The 15,889-nt window shown below is 62.0% G+C and overlaps 2 protein-coding genes across 3 annotated transcripts in view; one reads left to right on the top strand and one right to left on the bottom strand.

The window, feature by feature from the left end:
* Positions 1–5,356: 5,356 nt before the first annotated feature.
* Positions 5,357–9,377, bottom strand: CBX2 (chromobox 2). The gene is made up of 5 exons (XM_030231173.2): positions 9,268–9,377; positions 9,143–9,186; positions 8,539–8,604; positions 6,947–7,016; positions 5,357–6,716 (listed from the first exon to the last, which is right to left on the bottom strand). Exons 1-5 carry the CDS (start codon positions 9,337–9,339, stop codon positions 5,361–5,363), a joined length of 1,608 nt encoding a protein of 535 aa, XP_030087033.1. The 5' UTR covers positions 9,340–9,377; the 3' UTR covers positions 5,357–5,360.
* The window catches only part of RBFOX3 (RNA binding fox-1 homolog 3), a 132,842-nt gene continuing 126,051 nt past the window's right edge, over positions 9,099–15,889 (top strand). The window contains exon 1 of one of the 2 annotated variants that reach the window (XM_050981229.1): positions 9,099–9,171. The gene's annotated coding sequence lies outside the window, so the exon portion shown is untranslated. Of the gene's footprint in view, positions 9,172–10,084; positions 10,314–15,889 lie in introns of those variants that run through there. The other variant, XM_050981227.1, reaches the window with a different exon arrangement.

The raw sequence follows: 15,889 nt of genomic DNA, 5'->3' as shown, positions 1-15,889 counted from the left end.
CAGTGGGATGGGAAGCACAAGCCGGCAGTGCCTGAGGGCTGGGACTGAGCCAGGGCCCCTCGTCCCTGAGTTCCTGAAGGCCCCTCGCCCAGGGAGCTCCCATGGGCTGAGGGAAGGGCTGGGCAAGGGCCATCTCTGCTGCAGGGCCCTTTGGCAGCTTCACCTTGCCCCATTCCCTTCCCCATCCTTCTTTTGGGAGCCATGAGGTGCCTGGCAGGATGCTGGATTGGCTGTGCAAAGGGAAGCCATGGTGTCTGACAGTTCCCAGTTTGTTTTTCCTTTCTTCTTTTTCTTTTACTTTTTTTTTTTTTTTTTTTTAAGACATATTTTGTAAAATTGAGATTTTTAACTCGGTTTGTACGAAGGGCAGATGTGTTGGTTCCGGTGCTGACACGGTGTTGTTGGAGGATGAGGAGGGGTGTGAGCTGTTTGTGCTCCTGCTGCTGCCGGGGCCGGAGGATCCTTCCCTTTGCAAAGAGCCCGGAGCCGTTCCTGCCCCGCTGGAAGCTCCAGCGCCGTGTCCGTGTGTCCGGCACACCTGGAGCAAACCGTACCTGTGGGTGTATCCGTGTGTCTGTACATAGCGACGTGTACCCTGCGTGTGTGTGTGTGCGGGCGCGTGCGTGTGAATTATTTAAATCTAAGACTTGTACAAAGAACGATTTGGCAAAATCTCAGTCTCAGAAGTGAAGCTTAACTACGTGTCTTCTGCCAGCCGTGAATGTCCATATGAGACTTGCTTTTTATGTCAGTTTAAATATATACTTTGTAAATAGAAACGTGTCTGGCTTCCCTTTGTGGCCCTGGGGTGCCTGGGAGTACCGAGGGGTGCGCCGGGGCCCCGGCGGGGAGGGTGGCCGTGCAGCCCGTTCCCTCCGGGGGGGGCTGGGGCCGGGACCCGACGGGGCTGGGGGCAGGCGGAGGCTCCCCGGTCGCCGGTCTGGGCGCCCCCCCGGGGGTCCCGCGGTGCCCTGAGGAGGCGGTAGCTGCCGCTGTGAGCGGCTCCGGTCCGCGGAACGGCTCCGGGGCCGCCGCTACGACGCCGCCCGGTACCGGCGCTGGCCCGGCCCGCGGCGCTCCGCCCTTCCGACGGCTCGGGCGGCGGCGGCCCCTGCCCGTCGGGCCCGGCCTTTGTGTGCGAGCGCGCCCCGGCAGCCCGGGCGGGGGTGGGGGGCTTCATGGCTTTTTGAAGCCGTGTCCTCATTAACCTCCTTTTTCTGCTCGGGCGGGTGGGGCGCGGACCCCGCGCCGCGGGAGCTGCCAGCGCCGGGAGGAGCGGGAGGAAGGGCCGCACAATGGCGCCTTTCTCCGCCGGCCCGGCGGGGGGGCCCGTTCACACGGGCCGCGGGGCCCCGGGGCTGGGGCCGGCCCGGGGGCGTTCGGCCGGCGGGGCTCGGCTCCCGCCCGACGGCGGCACCGACGGCGGCGCCCGGGGCCGCCCGCGCCCTTCCGCGGCCGCGCAGCGCCCTCCGCAGGCCGGCCCGGCCCGGCACGGCCCCGTCCCGGTCCCTGTCCCGGTCCCGCAGGTGCGGGCGCTCACCTGAGCTCCGCTCACGGTGCACGGGCGGCTCCAGCCGCAGCGGAGCCCCGGGCCGGGAGGGGCTGCGGCCGGCACGGAGCCCCGCAGGGAGAGCGGGGCGGTTTCCGCGCTCCGGTTCCCCGCTCCGGTCCCAGCCTCGCACATCCCCAGCCCGGGACCCCGCCGCAGCCCGGGCCGGGAACACGGTGCCGCGGAGAGGGGCTGGTCCCGGGGGGAGCCGGGGGTACGGAGGGGGACGGGAGCCCTCCCGGAGCAGTGACCACACGAGGCTGAAAAGTTTAAAAAAATATTTATTGATATGCTAAAAAAGAGGTGTGGAAAAGTCATACAAAACCCCCCACCCGACGTAACCGTTTCCTAGTGTTTTCCTGCAAATAAATTAAAGGCAGCCTAGAGCTGGGGGGGCTACGCTAGCATTAGTGTCCAGGAACACTGGAAAACTGCACAAGGACCTGTGGGGGTGAGGGGCTGGGAGGGACCGGGGTGCTGCGTGGGGAGCTGCTCCTGCTCCCACAGCACTCACACTTTCCCAGGGCAATAACATCCCCGACTTTTGCTCTCAGAAAATAAAAGCAAACAAACAGCTGCAGTTTAAAGCAATTATAAGTGTCATACAGGACCGATTTGGCTCTCTCTTTAATTAAAACGTACAAATCGGAGCACTGACTGGCACAAGTTACAAGAACAATTGTTTGTTTTCACCTATCTCAAATTTCTGTCAGTAAAACCTTTCTCCTGGCTCTGGAGCCCATCACACACAGCTCAGAAACTCAACACAAACCAAACCCCTAAACTATCTCCATCCCTCCGTGTACTCCTGGGAATTTTTTTTTGGTACAAAATATATGTATAAAAATAGACTCAGTTTCTCGGGATGATGGCTGAATCGGCCACCTCTTCCAGTCCAATGGAAAACAACAAGGATGCTTAACCAGATTACGCCTGGGGAAAATATCCTTTCACTATACAAATACCGCAGGACTTCCCACATCGGAAACCCCTTAGAAAATGACAAGTGACAAACCTTTAATTGCCTGTCTGACACCCTGCTGAACATGCCAACCCATAGCAGCAAACTCAGGGGAAAAAAAAAAAACAAGAATAAAAAAAGGTAGAACTTGAAACCTAACGGTACATAACCAGGGTCTGCACCGGCCAGGGGTCTTCCAACCCCTGTCCACAAAGATTCCAGTAAATTCATCACAGGATGTGGCTTTGGGAAGCAAACCCCAGTGAGAACCATGCACTCAGCCCCCCCAGCTGCTGGGAGAGCCAAGATCCCAGAACAGCAAGTGAGAAAGGGGCTGGGGAAGAAATGTAGAGCGAGACAGCTGGAAAAAAAATCCTGGATTATCATTTTCACCATCGTTAGACCTTTGGAATTGAACCAGCTGGTGAGCAAAAGGCACAATAGCAAGTGGTGACAGCAGAGTCCTGTGCTGCTAGAGGGGACATGCCTGGGAAGGCTGGGTGACAGAGGGGGCTGCCTGCTGCGGGGACACGTGTCCCTTTGCCAGACAGGAGCCAGGCCCTGCAGGGACAAACCCGTGGGAGCTGAGACAGCAGCTCTGGAGGGAGCAGCCAGCCCAGAGCCGCTGTGAAGTGCAGCTGGCACTTCACCTGCTGTCACAGCTCAGCTCCTGCCCGCCCTGGAGGCCTGGCCCCTCCTTGGAGCATCTTCAGATGATTTTCTCCCCCTTGGAGAAACCGATCCTCACATCCTCTTGCTGCAGGCAAGAGCATCCCTGCCCGGCCAGCTTCCCCTCAGGGGCATTGCTCAGCAGGGCTCTGCACAGCTGGAGTCCCACTGGGGACCAGGACACCTCTCCCCATGGGTGTCACTGTGTCCCCAAGACCCTGCCACCCGCCTGCTTTGCATAGGCACAAACCTGTGGTGGGACCGGTGCCGCAGCCAAGGCTGAGATAAGGACGGTCCAAAGGCACATTGTTATCAGTTTGGATTGGCAAAGGCCAGGTAGCAAACGTTTGGTTGTGGCTGAGAGCATCGCCCCATGCTCCCAGAGTCCTTGGCTCTTCTCCCAAAGCACTGGCACCCCTGGCACAGCACACACCCTGCCTGGGGCTCTGCTTGCTGCTGGCACAGGCCAATGCTTCCCTGGGGCTCGTTTGGCAAGGTTACAGTAGAAGGTAAACTGCAGACTGTGACATTTTGGCATCACCTGAGAATGACCCCACTGCCAGGCAGGGACAGCAGCTGTGACCACGGGGGGCTGCTGCTTCAGGGGGTCACGAGTACCTGCACCCCCAGTTTGTCCATGCACCCACACTCCTGCGAGTGGCCCTGCCCAGGGCAAAGGGAAATGCCTGCCCTGGTGCCACCTCAGTCACCTGGGGACCCCCTAAGCAGTGACCTGCTGGTCAGGTGGAGGGACATCAGAACCATGCAGGGGGTGGGCAGCTGCCAGCTGTTCATTGCCTCTGAGAAAAGGACTCGGCATCAACAGAACGAAAATGACCTGGAATGCTACTAAACTCTGCCTGAACTGCTGCTAATTTTGGCTTCTAGGAGAAATCTGCAGCAGGGAAAACACTGCAGGGGAAAAGCCATTACTGGGTGCCATTACATGCCAAAAGGAGCACCCCAGCAGCTGGGATGGCCAGGGGAAGGTGAATGGCTGCTCAGGTGCTCTGGTGAACAGCAGCTTGAGGCACCCACTGGCCCTCAGCCCTTCTCCCTCTCCTCTCCCTTCCCACCACTCCAGACCACCTATGCAGGTGGCCTTGACCAGCTTCTGAACACTCTGAAGAAAACCATGGATGACCAGGGTGAGTCTAACCCAGGGAGCAGCAGTGTGTCCCAGCACCAACCCACCTGCTGCTGGAAGGGTTCACACCTTCTGCAAGGCTTAAAAAATATTCCCCAGCTCAGTCCCTGTGAGTGCCTGGAACCTGCTGAGCAGGAGGTGGAGATGCTGGATGAGGCAGAGGTGGGGTGTGGGGGTTCCCTGGGCTGCCCAGAAATTCATGTTCTGCTGGAAGTCAAGTCACTGCAGAGAAGCTGGTGGATCCTGCTGGTTCTCAAGGCAGGACTTTCCTCCAGCAGAAAGGAAACACCCACCAAAAAAAGCACCTCTGCCACCTGTTCTGCTAGTGGCATCCAGGACTTCACCTATCTGAGACTGCGGTTATTTCCCTCCCTCATGAAAAAAAAAATCCTTAAGAAAACATGTAAACAATATTTCCCTATCAGTTGGAAACCCCAACAGAAACGCTGTGGGTTTCCCATCATTGGAAATGACCTTGCCCAGGGGGGTGGCTGGGCTGAGTGTACCCTGAAAAACCCCCGAATGCAGCTGCCCCCCACAGCCCCGAGGGCTGGGAGCAGCAGCTGCCTCATTTGGATTGACTTGCAGCTCCCCATGGCTCACAGACAGACCCACAGGAAGCCCAGAAGAGAATCTCCCAGGTGTAAGAGTGTCCTGTGGCTGCTCCACACCCCTGTGGCCAGACCTTGGATCTGCTGCTTCACAGCAAAGAGACCTGCAGGCAGTGAAGCCTGGCTCGAAACCGGCCAGCCTGACACCCTGGCAGCACCTGTGCCCCGCTCCCAGAGCATGGCATCGACCACCCCCACGTGGGGCACGGCTCCAGAAGAGGATGGAGAGAAGCCAGGGAGGAAATCCAGGACCCGCTGGCAGTTTGGAGCGGGTTTCACCGCGGTACTGGTCCAGCCTTTCCAGACACGAGTTCCAGCAGGTCTCACGAGGGCTCTGTGTTCACTTGGAGAAAAAACACCTGATGGAAGAGCTGGGCAAAGGTGAGGCTGAAGGGCCCTCTCCCTCCTCTCAGGCTCCTGGGCTCAGTATTGCCGCAGGTTGAAAAACCCGACGCTGGTGGGGGACTCCTTGACCGTCACTGTGATCAGGTTAGCGGTGACATCGGTGACAAAGACGTGCTCAATCAGGCTGCGGGTGGGTTTCCAGTCCTGGCTGGTCTGGATGGACACAGACATGTTCTGACCCACGCCTGGGAGGGAAGCTGAATCCTGGTCCGAATCCGAGCTGGTGTCCTCGCCGGTGCTCGCTTCGGACAGGGCGGAGGCTTTGCGGCTCTTGGCGGCCGCCTGTCCCTCTGGAGCGCCCGCTGAGCCCCCTTTGGCCGAGTCCCTGTCACCTGCCCGCTGTGTCTGCTTCTTGCTCTTGCCTCCATCCCCCCCCGGCAGTGCAGCAGCAGCAGCAGCGTTCAGCCCGGCCCCCGCCACACCGCCCTTGGCACCGCCAGCGCCCTTGGCACCCGCGGTGGCCGTGCTGCCAGCGGAGCCCTTGGCCAGGGAGCCGCAGAGGTGCCGGGGCACGCTGCTCCCGCTGGCCGTGCTCGGCCCGTTTCTGACACTCTGCAGGTTCAGAGCCTGCAGGTTCAGCTCCTGGCTGGAGGCTGCCTGGCTGCTGGCCCCAGATGAGCTCGATGGTGCCTTGCTGCCGTTGAGCAGCATCTGGCCTCCAGCAGCAAACCCCGATTTCTGGTCCCCTCCGGCGCTGCTGCCGGAAGCCTTTGCAGTTTTGGGTCCCTGTGCATTCAGCCCCAGCTCCCCAGAGCTCTTCTGGCTCCTCATTTTCAAGTCCAGCCCTAAGTTGCCCTTACTGGCTGCCTGTGCCTTCAGTGCCAGCCTGCCCAGGGCCGAGCTCTCGGCCGCGTTCTGGCTTTGGGACATCCTGTTCATGTAGTGCACGATGGAGCTCTGCCAGCTGATGGCCTGGCTGGGGCTCGCTGAGCCGCTCTTCATCATGTTGGGCAGGTTCTCCCCTGAGGAGCCCCCTGAGCTGAGCCCAGCCAAGGCGCCCGGTGGGTCCTTCAGCATGGCCATGCCTGAGCCCTGCGTGCTGTGCTGGGGCTGCAGCTTCCCCACCAGCTTGGCACTGCCCCCCGCCTCCTTCCGGGACGTTTTCAGCACCTTTGTCAGGTTCACAGTCCTTCGAGCTGCTTTCTGCTCTGGGGGAAGGGGTTTCCGGCCACGCTTCTTCCTGGAAGCATCTTTCATGTCGGGCTTGGCCACCAGGATCTGAGCTTTCTTCTGTGGCACTGGGTGTGTCTCTCTGCTGCGGGGACCTCTCTTTGCTTCCAGATCACTCTCATCCTCTTCCTCGGAGGAGGAGGAAGAGGAGGATGTGGAGGAAGAGGAGCTACTCGACTTACTTTTCGCAGGCATCTCTGGTTCCTGCAAAGCAACAGAGACAGGGAGAGTTAACAGCAATGACCGAGGAATGGTTGTGGGCACTACAAACCCTCCAGGGGCCTCAGACACGCCCAGGCTCTCTCTCTGTGTAGCTGATCTTCAGGGATCCATCAGCTGATGGGAGGAGCTCTGTGCCCGAGGCCACCCCCAAACCCTGGTGCCCTCCAAGGGCAGAGCCCCTCCAGGGCTGCCCCACCACTGCTGGGACTCACCACGTTCTTCCTGGGCCTGCCCCGGGGCCGCTTGCCCCTTTTCCGATTCTGCACTTCTTTCTCGTGCTCCCTGGAGGAAACAAGGGTAAGGATGATGTTTATGGGGAAGGAAAAAACACCTGGCGGAACAGAGGCAGCCAGGCAGTGACCAGAGAGCATCCCTGTGTGCACCAGCAACGCCCCTGTGGCTTCCAGCAGTCCCTGATGGACCATGTGGTGTCACCCATCCTAAACCTGTGCCTTTCCCAGCTCCTGGTGGGATTTGCCATTTTTCTGGCACAAAAGGATCGGGCAAAGGGAAGGAGCTGCCCCCAGCCCTGCTAAGCCTTGCTTTGGTCCTGCCCCTGCTGTGCTGAGCTTCCATGCCAAGTGAGGGAGAGGCAAAGGCATTCCCTGGAAGCTCAGTGAGTCCCCTCCTTTGCTGGACTCCTTCCTCCTCTCCTGCACCTCCTGCTCTGGCCATGGTGGCCCAGGCTGGAATGTTTCAGCTCCCTGCACTCCTTTCCCAGTTTGTTTAAATGGGATGGTGTTTAGATGTAACACATCCAGCTGATTAAACTCCATCCTGTCTGCACTACAGATCCTGTTCTCGAAAATTATGGATCCAGAAGCCAGTTATAATTGAATCCTATCATAAACTTTAATGATTTTTGTTACTACTATGTCAAAGTACTTGGCAGCACTTTGTCTTTGCCATGGCCAGCTGGCCTCCCCTCTGCCCTGTGAGTGATTCTGGGGTGCAGGGCTGTTCTCATTGCTGCTCTCAGGCTGGCACCAGGCAGGAGCACGGACCTGACAGGACAGACACCGTCTTGTTCTGCCATCCAGGTGGTTCAGCCTGGAGAAGGCTCTGGGGAGACTTCAGAGCATCTCCCAGTACTTAAAGAGGCTCCAAGAGAGCTGTAGAAGGACTTTGGACAGGGGCCTGGAGTGACAGGACACAGGGAATGGCTTCCAACTGACTGAGGGCAGGGTTAGATGGGGGATTAAGAAGAAATTCTTCCCTGTGAGGGTGCTGAGGCCCTGGCACAGGCTGCCTAAAGAAGCTGTGGCTGCCCCATCCATGGAAATGTCTAAGGCCAAGTTAGACAGGACTCGGAGCAGCCTGGGACAGTGGAAATGATGGGGTGGACCAGGAAGAACTTTAAGATCCTTCCTAATCCAAACATTCCCTACGATTTTCTCCCAGGCATTATTTCCCTCACCCTCCCAGGGCTTCACCCTCCACAAGTTCACTTTAATGCCTCACAAGCCCAGGCACCATCTCCCCCCAGGGGTTTCTGTCTGCCCACCCCCAAGCACGGCCAAGGTCCCCGAGCCCTGGATGGGGACAGGGAGCCCCAGGTCTGTGCCAGGCGCTGCCCCATTCCCGGGGTTCAGAGGCCCTGAACCCTCGCGGTCTGCCTGGCCAGGGCAGAGCGGCTCTAGGTAGACCTGGACCGACCGTGACTCCGGGGACAAACAAAAGGGCCTGGCCACAAAGGGCCCCGCCAGCTCCAGGCTGTTGTTTCCAACGGCTTCCACCACACGTGCAGCCAATTAGAAGTTAATTGACTTTACAGTTTGCTTAGAAACATTTAGAGTTTGCTCACTTCTTTTGGAAAGCCAGGAGCAGCCGGGGGTCCAGGATGTTCTCCTCAGGCTCCCAGCTGTTGTGCCTGCAACAGAGGACACGGACCGGTGAGGGCAGGGGCCGGAGCCCCCCCCGGCCGCTCCGGCACCGGGGGCTTCCCCCAGGGCCACCCGGGCCTGGCACGGACCGGGGCATGCCGGTACCGGGGGCCGGCACAGCCGGGGGGCGGGCAGGGGAGAGGGGCCGGGGGAGGGAGATCGGGAAGGGGCGGCCACGCCGCCACGGGGCGAGGCGAGCCCCGCGCATCCCGGGGGAGCTCCGGTTTCAGCAGAGCGGGCGAGGCGCGCGGGGCCGGCACGGCCGGGGGGGTGCAGCGACTCCGGGGGGCGGCTGCACCGGCCCGGGGGGGGGAGCGGAGCCCCACGCGGTGGCGGGGAGGGCCCGGCCGCGGCCGCGCTTATTTGTAAACAAAAGGAGCGGCACGACCCAAACAAAAGCGGCCGGGCGGGCGGTACCCGCGCCCCGCACCGCAGCCCGCTCCGCACCGCATGGTTCCGCGATCCGCGCGGCCCCGCACCGCGCCCCGCACCGCTCCGCGCCCCGCACCGCACCGCCCCGCTCACTTGGAGGACCAGCCTCGCCACTTGACCAGGTACTCCAGCTTGCCCTGCGGAGAGAGACGGGAGAGGGGCGTTAGCGGCGGCGGGGGGTGCGGGGAGAGCGGGGGTGCGGGGGCGGCGGGTCCCACCTTGCGGAGCCGCTTGCTGAGGATGCACTCGGCGGCGAAGACCTGCTCTCCCACGCTGCTCAGCTCCTCCATGGCCCCGGCCCCGCGTACACCCCCGCGCACTCACACACAAGGGGAGCCCCCGGGCGCGCCCCCGACGGCGGCCGCGCGCGCTCCGACCCCCCCAGATCCACGCGCGCCCCCCGGCACAATACGGCGGAGGGGCGGGCGGGGGGTCCCCAAATTCCCCGCCGGCCAATGGGGAGCAGGGGGCGGGGCGATCCGGCGTGGGGGGTGGGGGGAGGCATTGTCTATGTGCGACCCCTCCTCTTCCTCCCGCGCGGGGGCGGCCGCTGCCCGGCCGGAGCGGGGACAATGGGGTGGCCCGGCCCGGGGCTTTGTTTGCCCGGGCAGCGCAGGGGGCTTCCCCGGCCGGCCCCGCAGGGGGATCCCCCCGGTCCGACCCCGCGAGGGGTTCCTGCTGCGAGGACCCGGGCTCCGAGTCCCGCGCCCGGGGTCCGTCCTGGGGACAAAGCGCCCAGGGGCTGGGGCAGCCAGCGCCGGTCCCCGCCGGGCCGGAACAGGCGGCAGCAGCACCGGCACGTTTTAGTCCTAAAATAGTTGATTCTAATAGAATAAAAGATTTCCCAGGGGGCGGGCCGGTTGTGACCCTCGCGCGGTGTCGGCTCGCAGCTCGGTACCGCCCGGCCCACGGTCCCTCCCGAGCCGCACTACCGGGGGTGCGGCGGCACCGAGCGCGCCGGCACCGCACGCACCGAGGCGTGCAGGGCTGCGTGAGGAGCTGCTGCACGGCGGTTGTGCGCTGTGGGCGTGGAAGGATGAAATATGGTGCTTTACAGGCATGGAAGAAGATGAGTCAGCACCTCAGGGAGTTCTGCTCCGCGGGCCCGGAGCCTGCCGTTAACCGTGCGGGAGCCGCAGGGATATGAATTGCCGTCGCCCCGGCGCCTGGGTGCCCGCGGCGCGCAGGGACTGAGCAGGAGCCGGACGGGCCATGGGGTGTCCTGCGTGGGGCCTCGCCCGCATCCCGGGCACTGCCGTCTCCGGTAAGCGATGCCGGGTTTAGCGGTGCCGCGTTTAGCGATGCCGGGTCGTTTGGAGCGGCAGCGGGTGCGCAGGGCTGTCCCCGCTGCGGGGGAATGTCACCACGGGGGACCCTCTGTACGAGGCAGTGAGAGACTGGAGGCTTCCTCAGGGAGCGGGACCGACTCGGGCACCGCGGGATGTGGACGAGCCCGGGGTGCTGGGTCCATGCCAGGGGGCTGTCCTGGCTCGGGCGCTGTCACCTTTCATTGTTTTCTTTGACGATTACCGTGGCCGTTCGCTGATGAGAAGAGCTGCAGGAGCGGTTTTTTAGCCGAAGGTGACACAGAATTGTAACAGCGCCGCACTTTTTGTTCGAGTTCATTTACCTTGTGCCAGCTCGGCTCTTTGTGTGCGACACCTCTGAGGTTTTAGAAGCAGCCCCGTGTGACCTCCCCGAGCCGTGTGCCCGAGCCGTGCCCATCCCGGCGCTGCGGGGCAGCCCGAGGGATGAGGAGCCCTGGGACTCTCCTGGCTGCGGGGATTCGGCTCTGAGAGACGACCCCTGCTGGGAAGGAGCCCTGATTTGGGTGATGCTGGCTGAGCTCCTCTCCCAGCCGCCCCTCGGTGCTGCTGTTCCTGTGCTCTCCAGGAGGATGCAGGGCTAGGGTCGGTGTTCTCTGCCTTCCCGGGGCCAGGAAGGGGAGGCCGTGTGTGTGGAGAGGCTCCATCCGCTGCCTGCTGGGCTGGGCTGAGCTGGGGCTGAGAAGTGGGAGCAGCCCTTGACATTTGTGTCTGCTTAGGGACCTCAGCGTTTGTGGGGCTGTGCCATCAGCATTGTCCCTGGTCCCTCGTGGGGACTCTGAATGATCCCAGTGCTGCTCAGCCCCCATGCCACACGTCCTGTTCCTGCAGAGGGTGGAAAGGACCACGCTGCTCCCTGGGCTGGAAATCTCCTTTCTCCTCCCAGGGCTTTACTCAAAACTGGTCCTGGGCAGTGCCTGGGCTGCCGTGGGCTCTGTGCCTTTTACCCCTGGCAGAGTGGGGTACCCCAGCTCTTCTGGGATGTCCTGTGTTCCCTCTGGTCAGCCAGAGGAAAGCATCCCAGCCCTGGAGCTTCCCTGGGCACTGCTGGTCTGAGCTGCTGACTGGGGTGGGATGGGATGTCCCCCTGCTGCTGCCAAAGCTGTGGTTCCACCTGTAGTGCCTTTTCGAGGAATTCAGTGTCTCCTATCTCCAAAAGGGATTTCACCTTTCTGGGGAAACTCAGGAACACGCACTGAGTAACTTGGCCCCACGCTCCCACTAGGCAGAGTGACATTGGGCCAATAAATTCACCAATCACCATGAAACTTGTCATCATCTTAAAAATGAGAGTCAGACCCCTGAACTAATCTGATGGACCCTGATTCTGTAGCGTTTCCCAAGTAGGCCAGGCATCCCAGGAATGCCGTGGGTCCTGTGTTGTGTCTGTAGCAGGGGCTGTCAGGCTGAAGTGGGGGTTTGGTATTCTCTGTTCTGTACCCAGGGGTTTACTGGGAGCTAGTTCAGGTCACCCCTGAGCTGCTGTGGGCTCTGTGATCTGCCCATGCTGCCAGGCTGAGTGAGGGACACGGCAGGGAGCCCTGGCCTGTGGGTGCAGGGTGGGGGTCAGGGTCCGGGGGGGTTCCCAAGGGCCCCTGGCCTCTGTGTTGGTGCTGGACCCCCCGAGCAGGTGCATTGCAGGGGGCCCCGTTCCCTCCAGCCCTGGGACCCCGTGGCAGCGGTGACGGGGTGTCCGAGGGGGTGCGGGATGTCCCTGAGCCCCGAGGGTGAGGCCGGGGCCAGCCCAGGGAACAGCCGGGCCATGGTGGCCATGTTTGCTGTGGGCAAATGGTGGCTGTTTTTCCCAAGGCGTCAGCCAATCAAAGCACAGAGATCTGCATCTCATTTGGGTACTGCAGCCGGGGATGGAGCCGTGCAGCTTCCAGGATGGGGTGGCCGGGGACCGCGTGGTGTCTGGGTCCTGTGGCCCTGTGCGGGGGTCGGAGGGGCCTGTGCCACCCCCAGAGCAGGCGTTTTGGGAGGCAGCAGCGTCCCCACACACGGTGTGCCATAAATAAATACGTGTCCTTGTATGTTTGTTGTTATGTTCCCATCCCGGAGTGGCTGGATCCCCTGGGCAGCGAGCAGCTTCCCAGTGCAGGAAAAAGAAAAGGAAGCAAATGGTGTGGAAATGCATGGCAAATTGGGATGCAATACACAGCGGGGCTCTCCCTGCTGCGTGACCCCCAGCCCGGGCAGGGGGGCGGTGGGAAATGAATTACTGGGGATGGCAGGGCGGGAGGAGACGCGGGGATCAGGCAGCAGCCGTGTCCGGGCACGGCCAGGCGGGGCTTTGGCCTTTGTCACCGGGAAATGTTTGCCGAAAATGTCCCACATTGCCCACGCACGAGGTGTGAGCGGTAACGGGAAGGGCTGGGAAAGGCTCCAAGGAGATGCAAAATGCGACAGTTTGGGGTTTTCCTTGGAAGAGGAGAGCTAGAGATGGCTCCCGGGCTGGGCAGCAGGAGCTGCTTTGGGTTCCGTGTGTCTGTGGGGTTAAAACTCGCACGCACAGCGGGGAGGATCCCTCTCACCTGTCTGGCCTGGGACATGGAAGCATCCCTCAGCCCGGGGCCCGTAGTCAGGGCCAGGAGGGGTTCCGGTGCGTGTCGCGGATCTCCGGGGCATCCCTTGGAGCGTCCCTGCGCGGGGTGGGGCAGCCAGGGCTGCGGCGGGGGCCGGGGAGCGCCCCGGGCCCGCCGGCAGCCGCGGGTGGTTCCCGGGCTTTGTCCCTCAGGCCGAGGAGCGGATCCCGCTCCGGGGGAGCCACCGGATGGCCCCGGGGCAGCGGCCGGCGCTGGGCGAGGGGCCGGCGGCTGCGGGCGCCGCGGGTTCGGGGAGATGCTCCGGGCCGGGCTTTTACCGTGAGCCGCTTCCCCCGGCCGTGCCGGGAGCTCGGGGGCTGAGCGCGGCTCGGGAGCCCTCGGCCGCCGGCTGCCGGTACTGCACCGGGACACCGGGACACCGGGACACCGGCACGCCGGCAGGGCGGGAGGCAGCGGGAGATGGATATGGGGGAGGGATGGAGGAACAGGACCAGCTCCTGGGGAGGAGGAACCCCCGGCGTGCTCAGAAGCCCGGGGCTCGGGGGATGGTCCAGCTGCGAATGCGGCTGCACAAGTACCCTGAGCAGCATCCGGCTACCCGAGTGGGAACAGCCCCACCGAGGGGTGTCCCGTGGCAATCCCTGTGACTGGAGGGACACTTTCCTACAGGGATGTGTCAGGACTCAGCCTTTGGGTCCCTTCCTCACCATGGGTTTTTCTGGCAGGGCTCTGTCTCGCCCAAATGCTGCTGGTCGAGTCAGGAACTCAGTTCCTGCTCCCAGCTGAGGAAACATCAGCTCTCAGATGAGGATTTGGGTCAGGAGGTCGGTCACCACAAACTCCATGTTCCCTGTGTGGGTCTGGGGACGAGACTGGGACCAGCCCTATGAGCACTGTGGCTTCTCAGTACTCAAAGGCTTATAAAAAACAGGGAGAGTGACATTTTAAATGGGCAGAGAGTGATAGGACAGAGAAGTGATTTTAACTTCAGAGAGGAGAGATTTAGGTTAAATGTTAGGAGGAAATTCTTCCCTGTGAGGGTGGGCAGGCCCTGGCACAGGGTGCCCAGAACAGCTGTGGCTGCCCCTGGATCCCTGGCAGTGCCCAAGGCCAGGCTGGACATTGGGGCTGGGAGCAGCCTGGGACAGTGGGAGGTGTCCCTTCCCATGGTAGGGGTGGCACTGGGTGGGCTTTAAGGTCCCTTCCAACCAAAACCATTCCATGGGTTTGTGATCCTGCTCTGTACCTGCTGGGCATGAGGACGGTCAGAGCCTGGTACCAGTGGGTTCTGAGCCCTGCAGGCTCTGTCCGGATCTCCAGGATACCAGCAGAGCTGGCTGCCCCTGCCCGTGGCTGTGCTGACCTCAGGGGAAGCCCCAAGGTCACCGGCAGCAGAACTGGGAAGGTTTCTGTGCACGCTCTTATCATTAATCCCATTTGCAACGGCGTGCACAGCGCTGGCCACGCTCCCCTTTCAGAGCCTCCCTGCTGCTGCTGCTGCCCTGACCCCCACCCCAGCACCGTTTCAAGCCAAACATTTTCTTCCTGTTTTACTGAGGGTGCGGCTCTTGTTTCATCTCCTTGGGTGAAGCCGATGCAGAGAGCGAGTCACTATGGCAACAGATGTTTATCGAGCCCCTGAGATGAGGCACAGGGCTGGGGAAAGGCACCACAGCATCTGGGAGGGGTCTGGGGGTGCTGAATGCCACGCTGGGAGGGCTGGAGTGGGGGCTGCTGGACGGGGGGGAGTCTTGCTCCCTCTCCCCAAAACCCCAGCCTGGCTGAAGGGCCCTGGGCTGCTTCCTGCACGGGGAGGTTTGGATTTGTACAGGGGCTTTTGCCTCAGCCCTGCTGGGGAGAGCTCCTGGGAGCCTGGCACAACCCGCCCAGGCTCTGCCAGCCCCTGGCTCAGGAGTCACAGGGCTGTTTGCTGTGAGCTGGGGGCTCCTGGCCCTGGCACTGCCACGTTCCATCTCTCCAGAATACATCAGTGCCTCTCCCGGAGCTCCCAGGAGCTGCCTCGGCTGCAGCTGGGGCAGGTCTCAGCAGTTCTGCCATGGAGCAGGGCAGCCAGGCCCATCCTGCCTGCAGGTTTGCTGCCCAGGGGGCATTTCCCAGTTTTGGCCACAGCCACAAAGCACAGAAGGACAAGCAGGATGGTGCTGAGCACACCCAGGGCTCTTGGGGCAGGAGCTGGAAGTGCTGAGCGACTCTGGGACCCTTCCGAGGTTTTGGGGCTGGGGGTGTCATGGCCAGCCCTGCATGTGGCCAGCAGGGACAAACGGGACCTCTCCGTGGGCTGGGCAGGTCCAGGCTGAGCGGCTCCCCCAGGGTGGGGCCTGGCGCCCCTCAGGGGAGGCTCCCAGCGCCATCGGAGCGGATTTAATTAGCAAGGACACTCGGTGTGTAGCAGCTGTCAGCGCTCCAAACCCACCCTGGGGCTGGTGCGCCGCCCGTGTTTGGGAGGATGCAAGCACGGGGTGACCGTGTCAGGCTGGATCAGTGCCACCTCCCCCAGCAGTGCATCCCGGTGTCCCCCAAAGCCCTGGAGACTCCTCCGGGGACTCAGGCACGCTGGATGGGCGTGGGTCAGGAATTTAGAGAGGTTTTGGGAATTCTGTCCCGTTCCCGAGCCTGGGACTGGTTGTCTTGGTGAGCCCTGTCCTTCCCCATGTGTGCTGGCAGAGTTGCCTAGACCTTGGGGGCTGCCAGGACAGCAGAGCGGCGCTGCTGGTGCTCGTTTCAGGTCTCTGCAGCCTGCAGGTGTCGGCTGGAGGCGCGTTGTGCCGAGGAATTGGGTCAGGAGTTTCTTGTTCTGGTGGTTCTCCGGGCAAATTTGCACTGTGAGGGAAAGTGACAAACTGTGGTCTGGCAGCCACACACGGCCTCGTGCAGAGCCACAAACAGTGGAGGATTCACGCTTCGTGGTGGCTCATGACATGCTCCAGACCTGGCTGCACGCAGAGGAC

The sequence above is a fragment of the Serinus canaria genome, chromosome 18, assembly GCF_022539315.1.
Source record: "Serinus canaria isolate serCan28SL12 chromosome 18, serCan2020, whole genome shotgun sequence".
Taxonomy (NCBI): Eukaryota; Metazoa; Chordata; class Aves; order Passeriformes; family Fringillidae; genus Serinus; species Serinus canaria.
The sequence above is the reverse complement of the archived record's forward strand: the minus strand, read 5'-3'. Positions and strand labels throughout refer to the sequence as shown.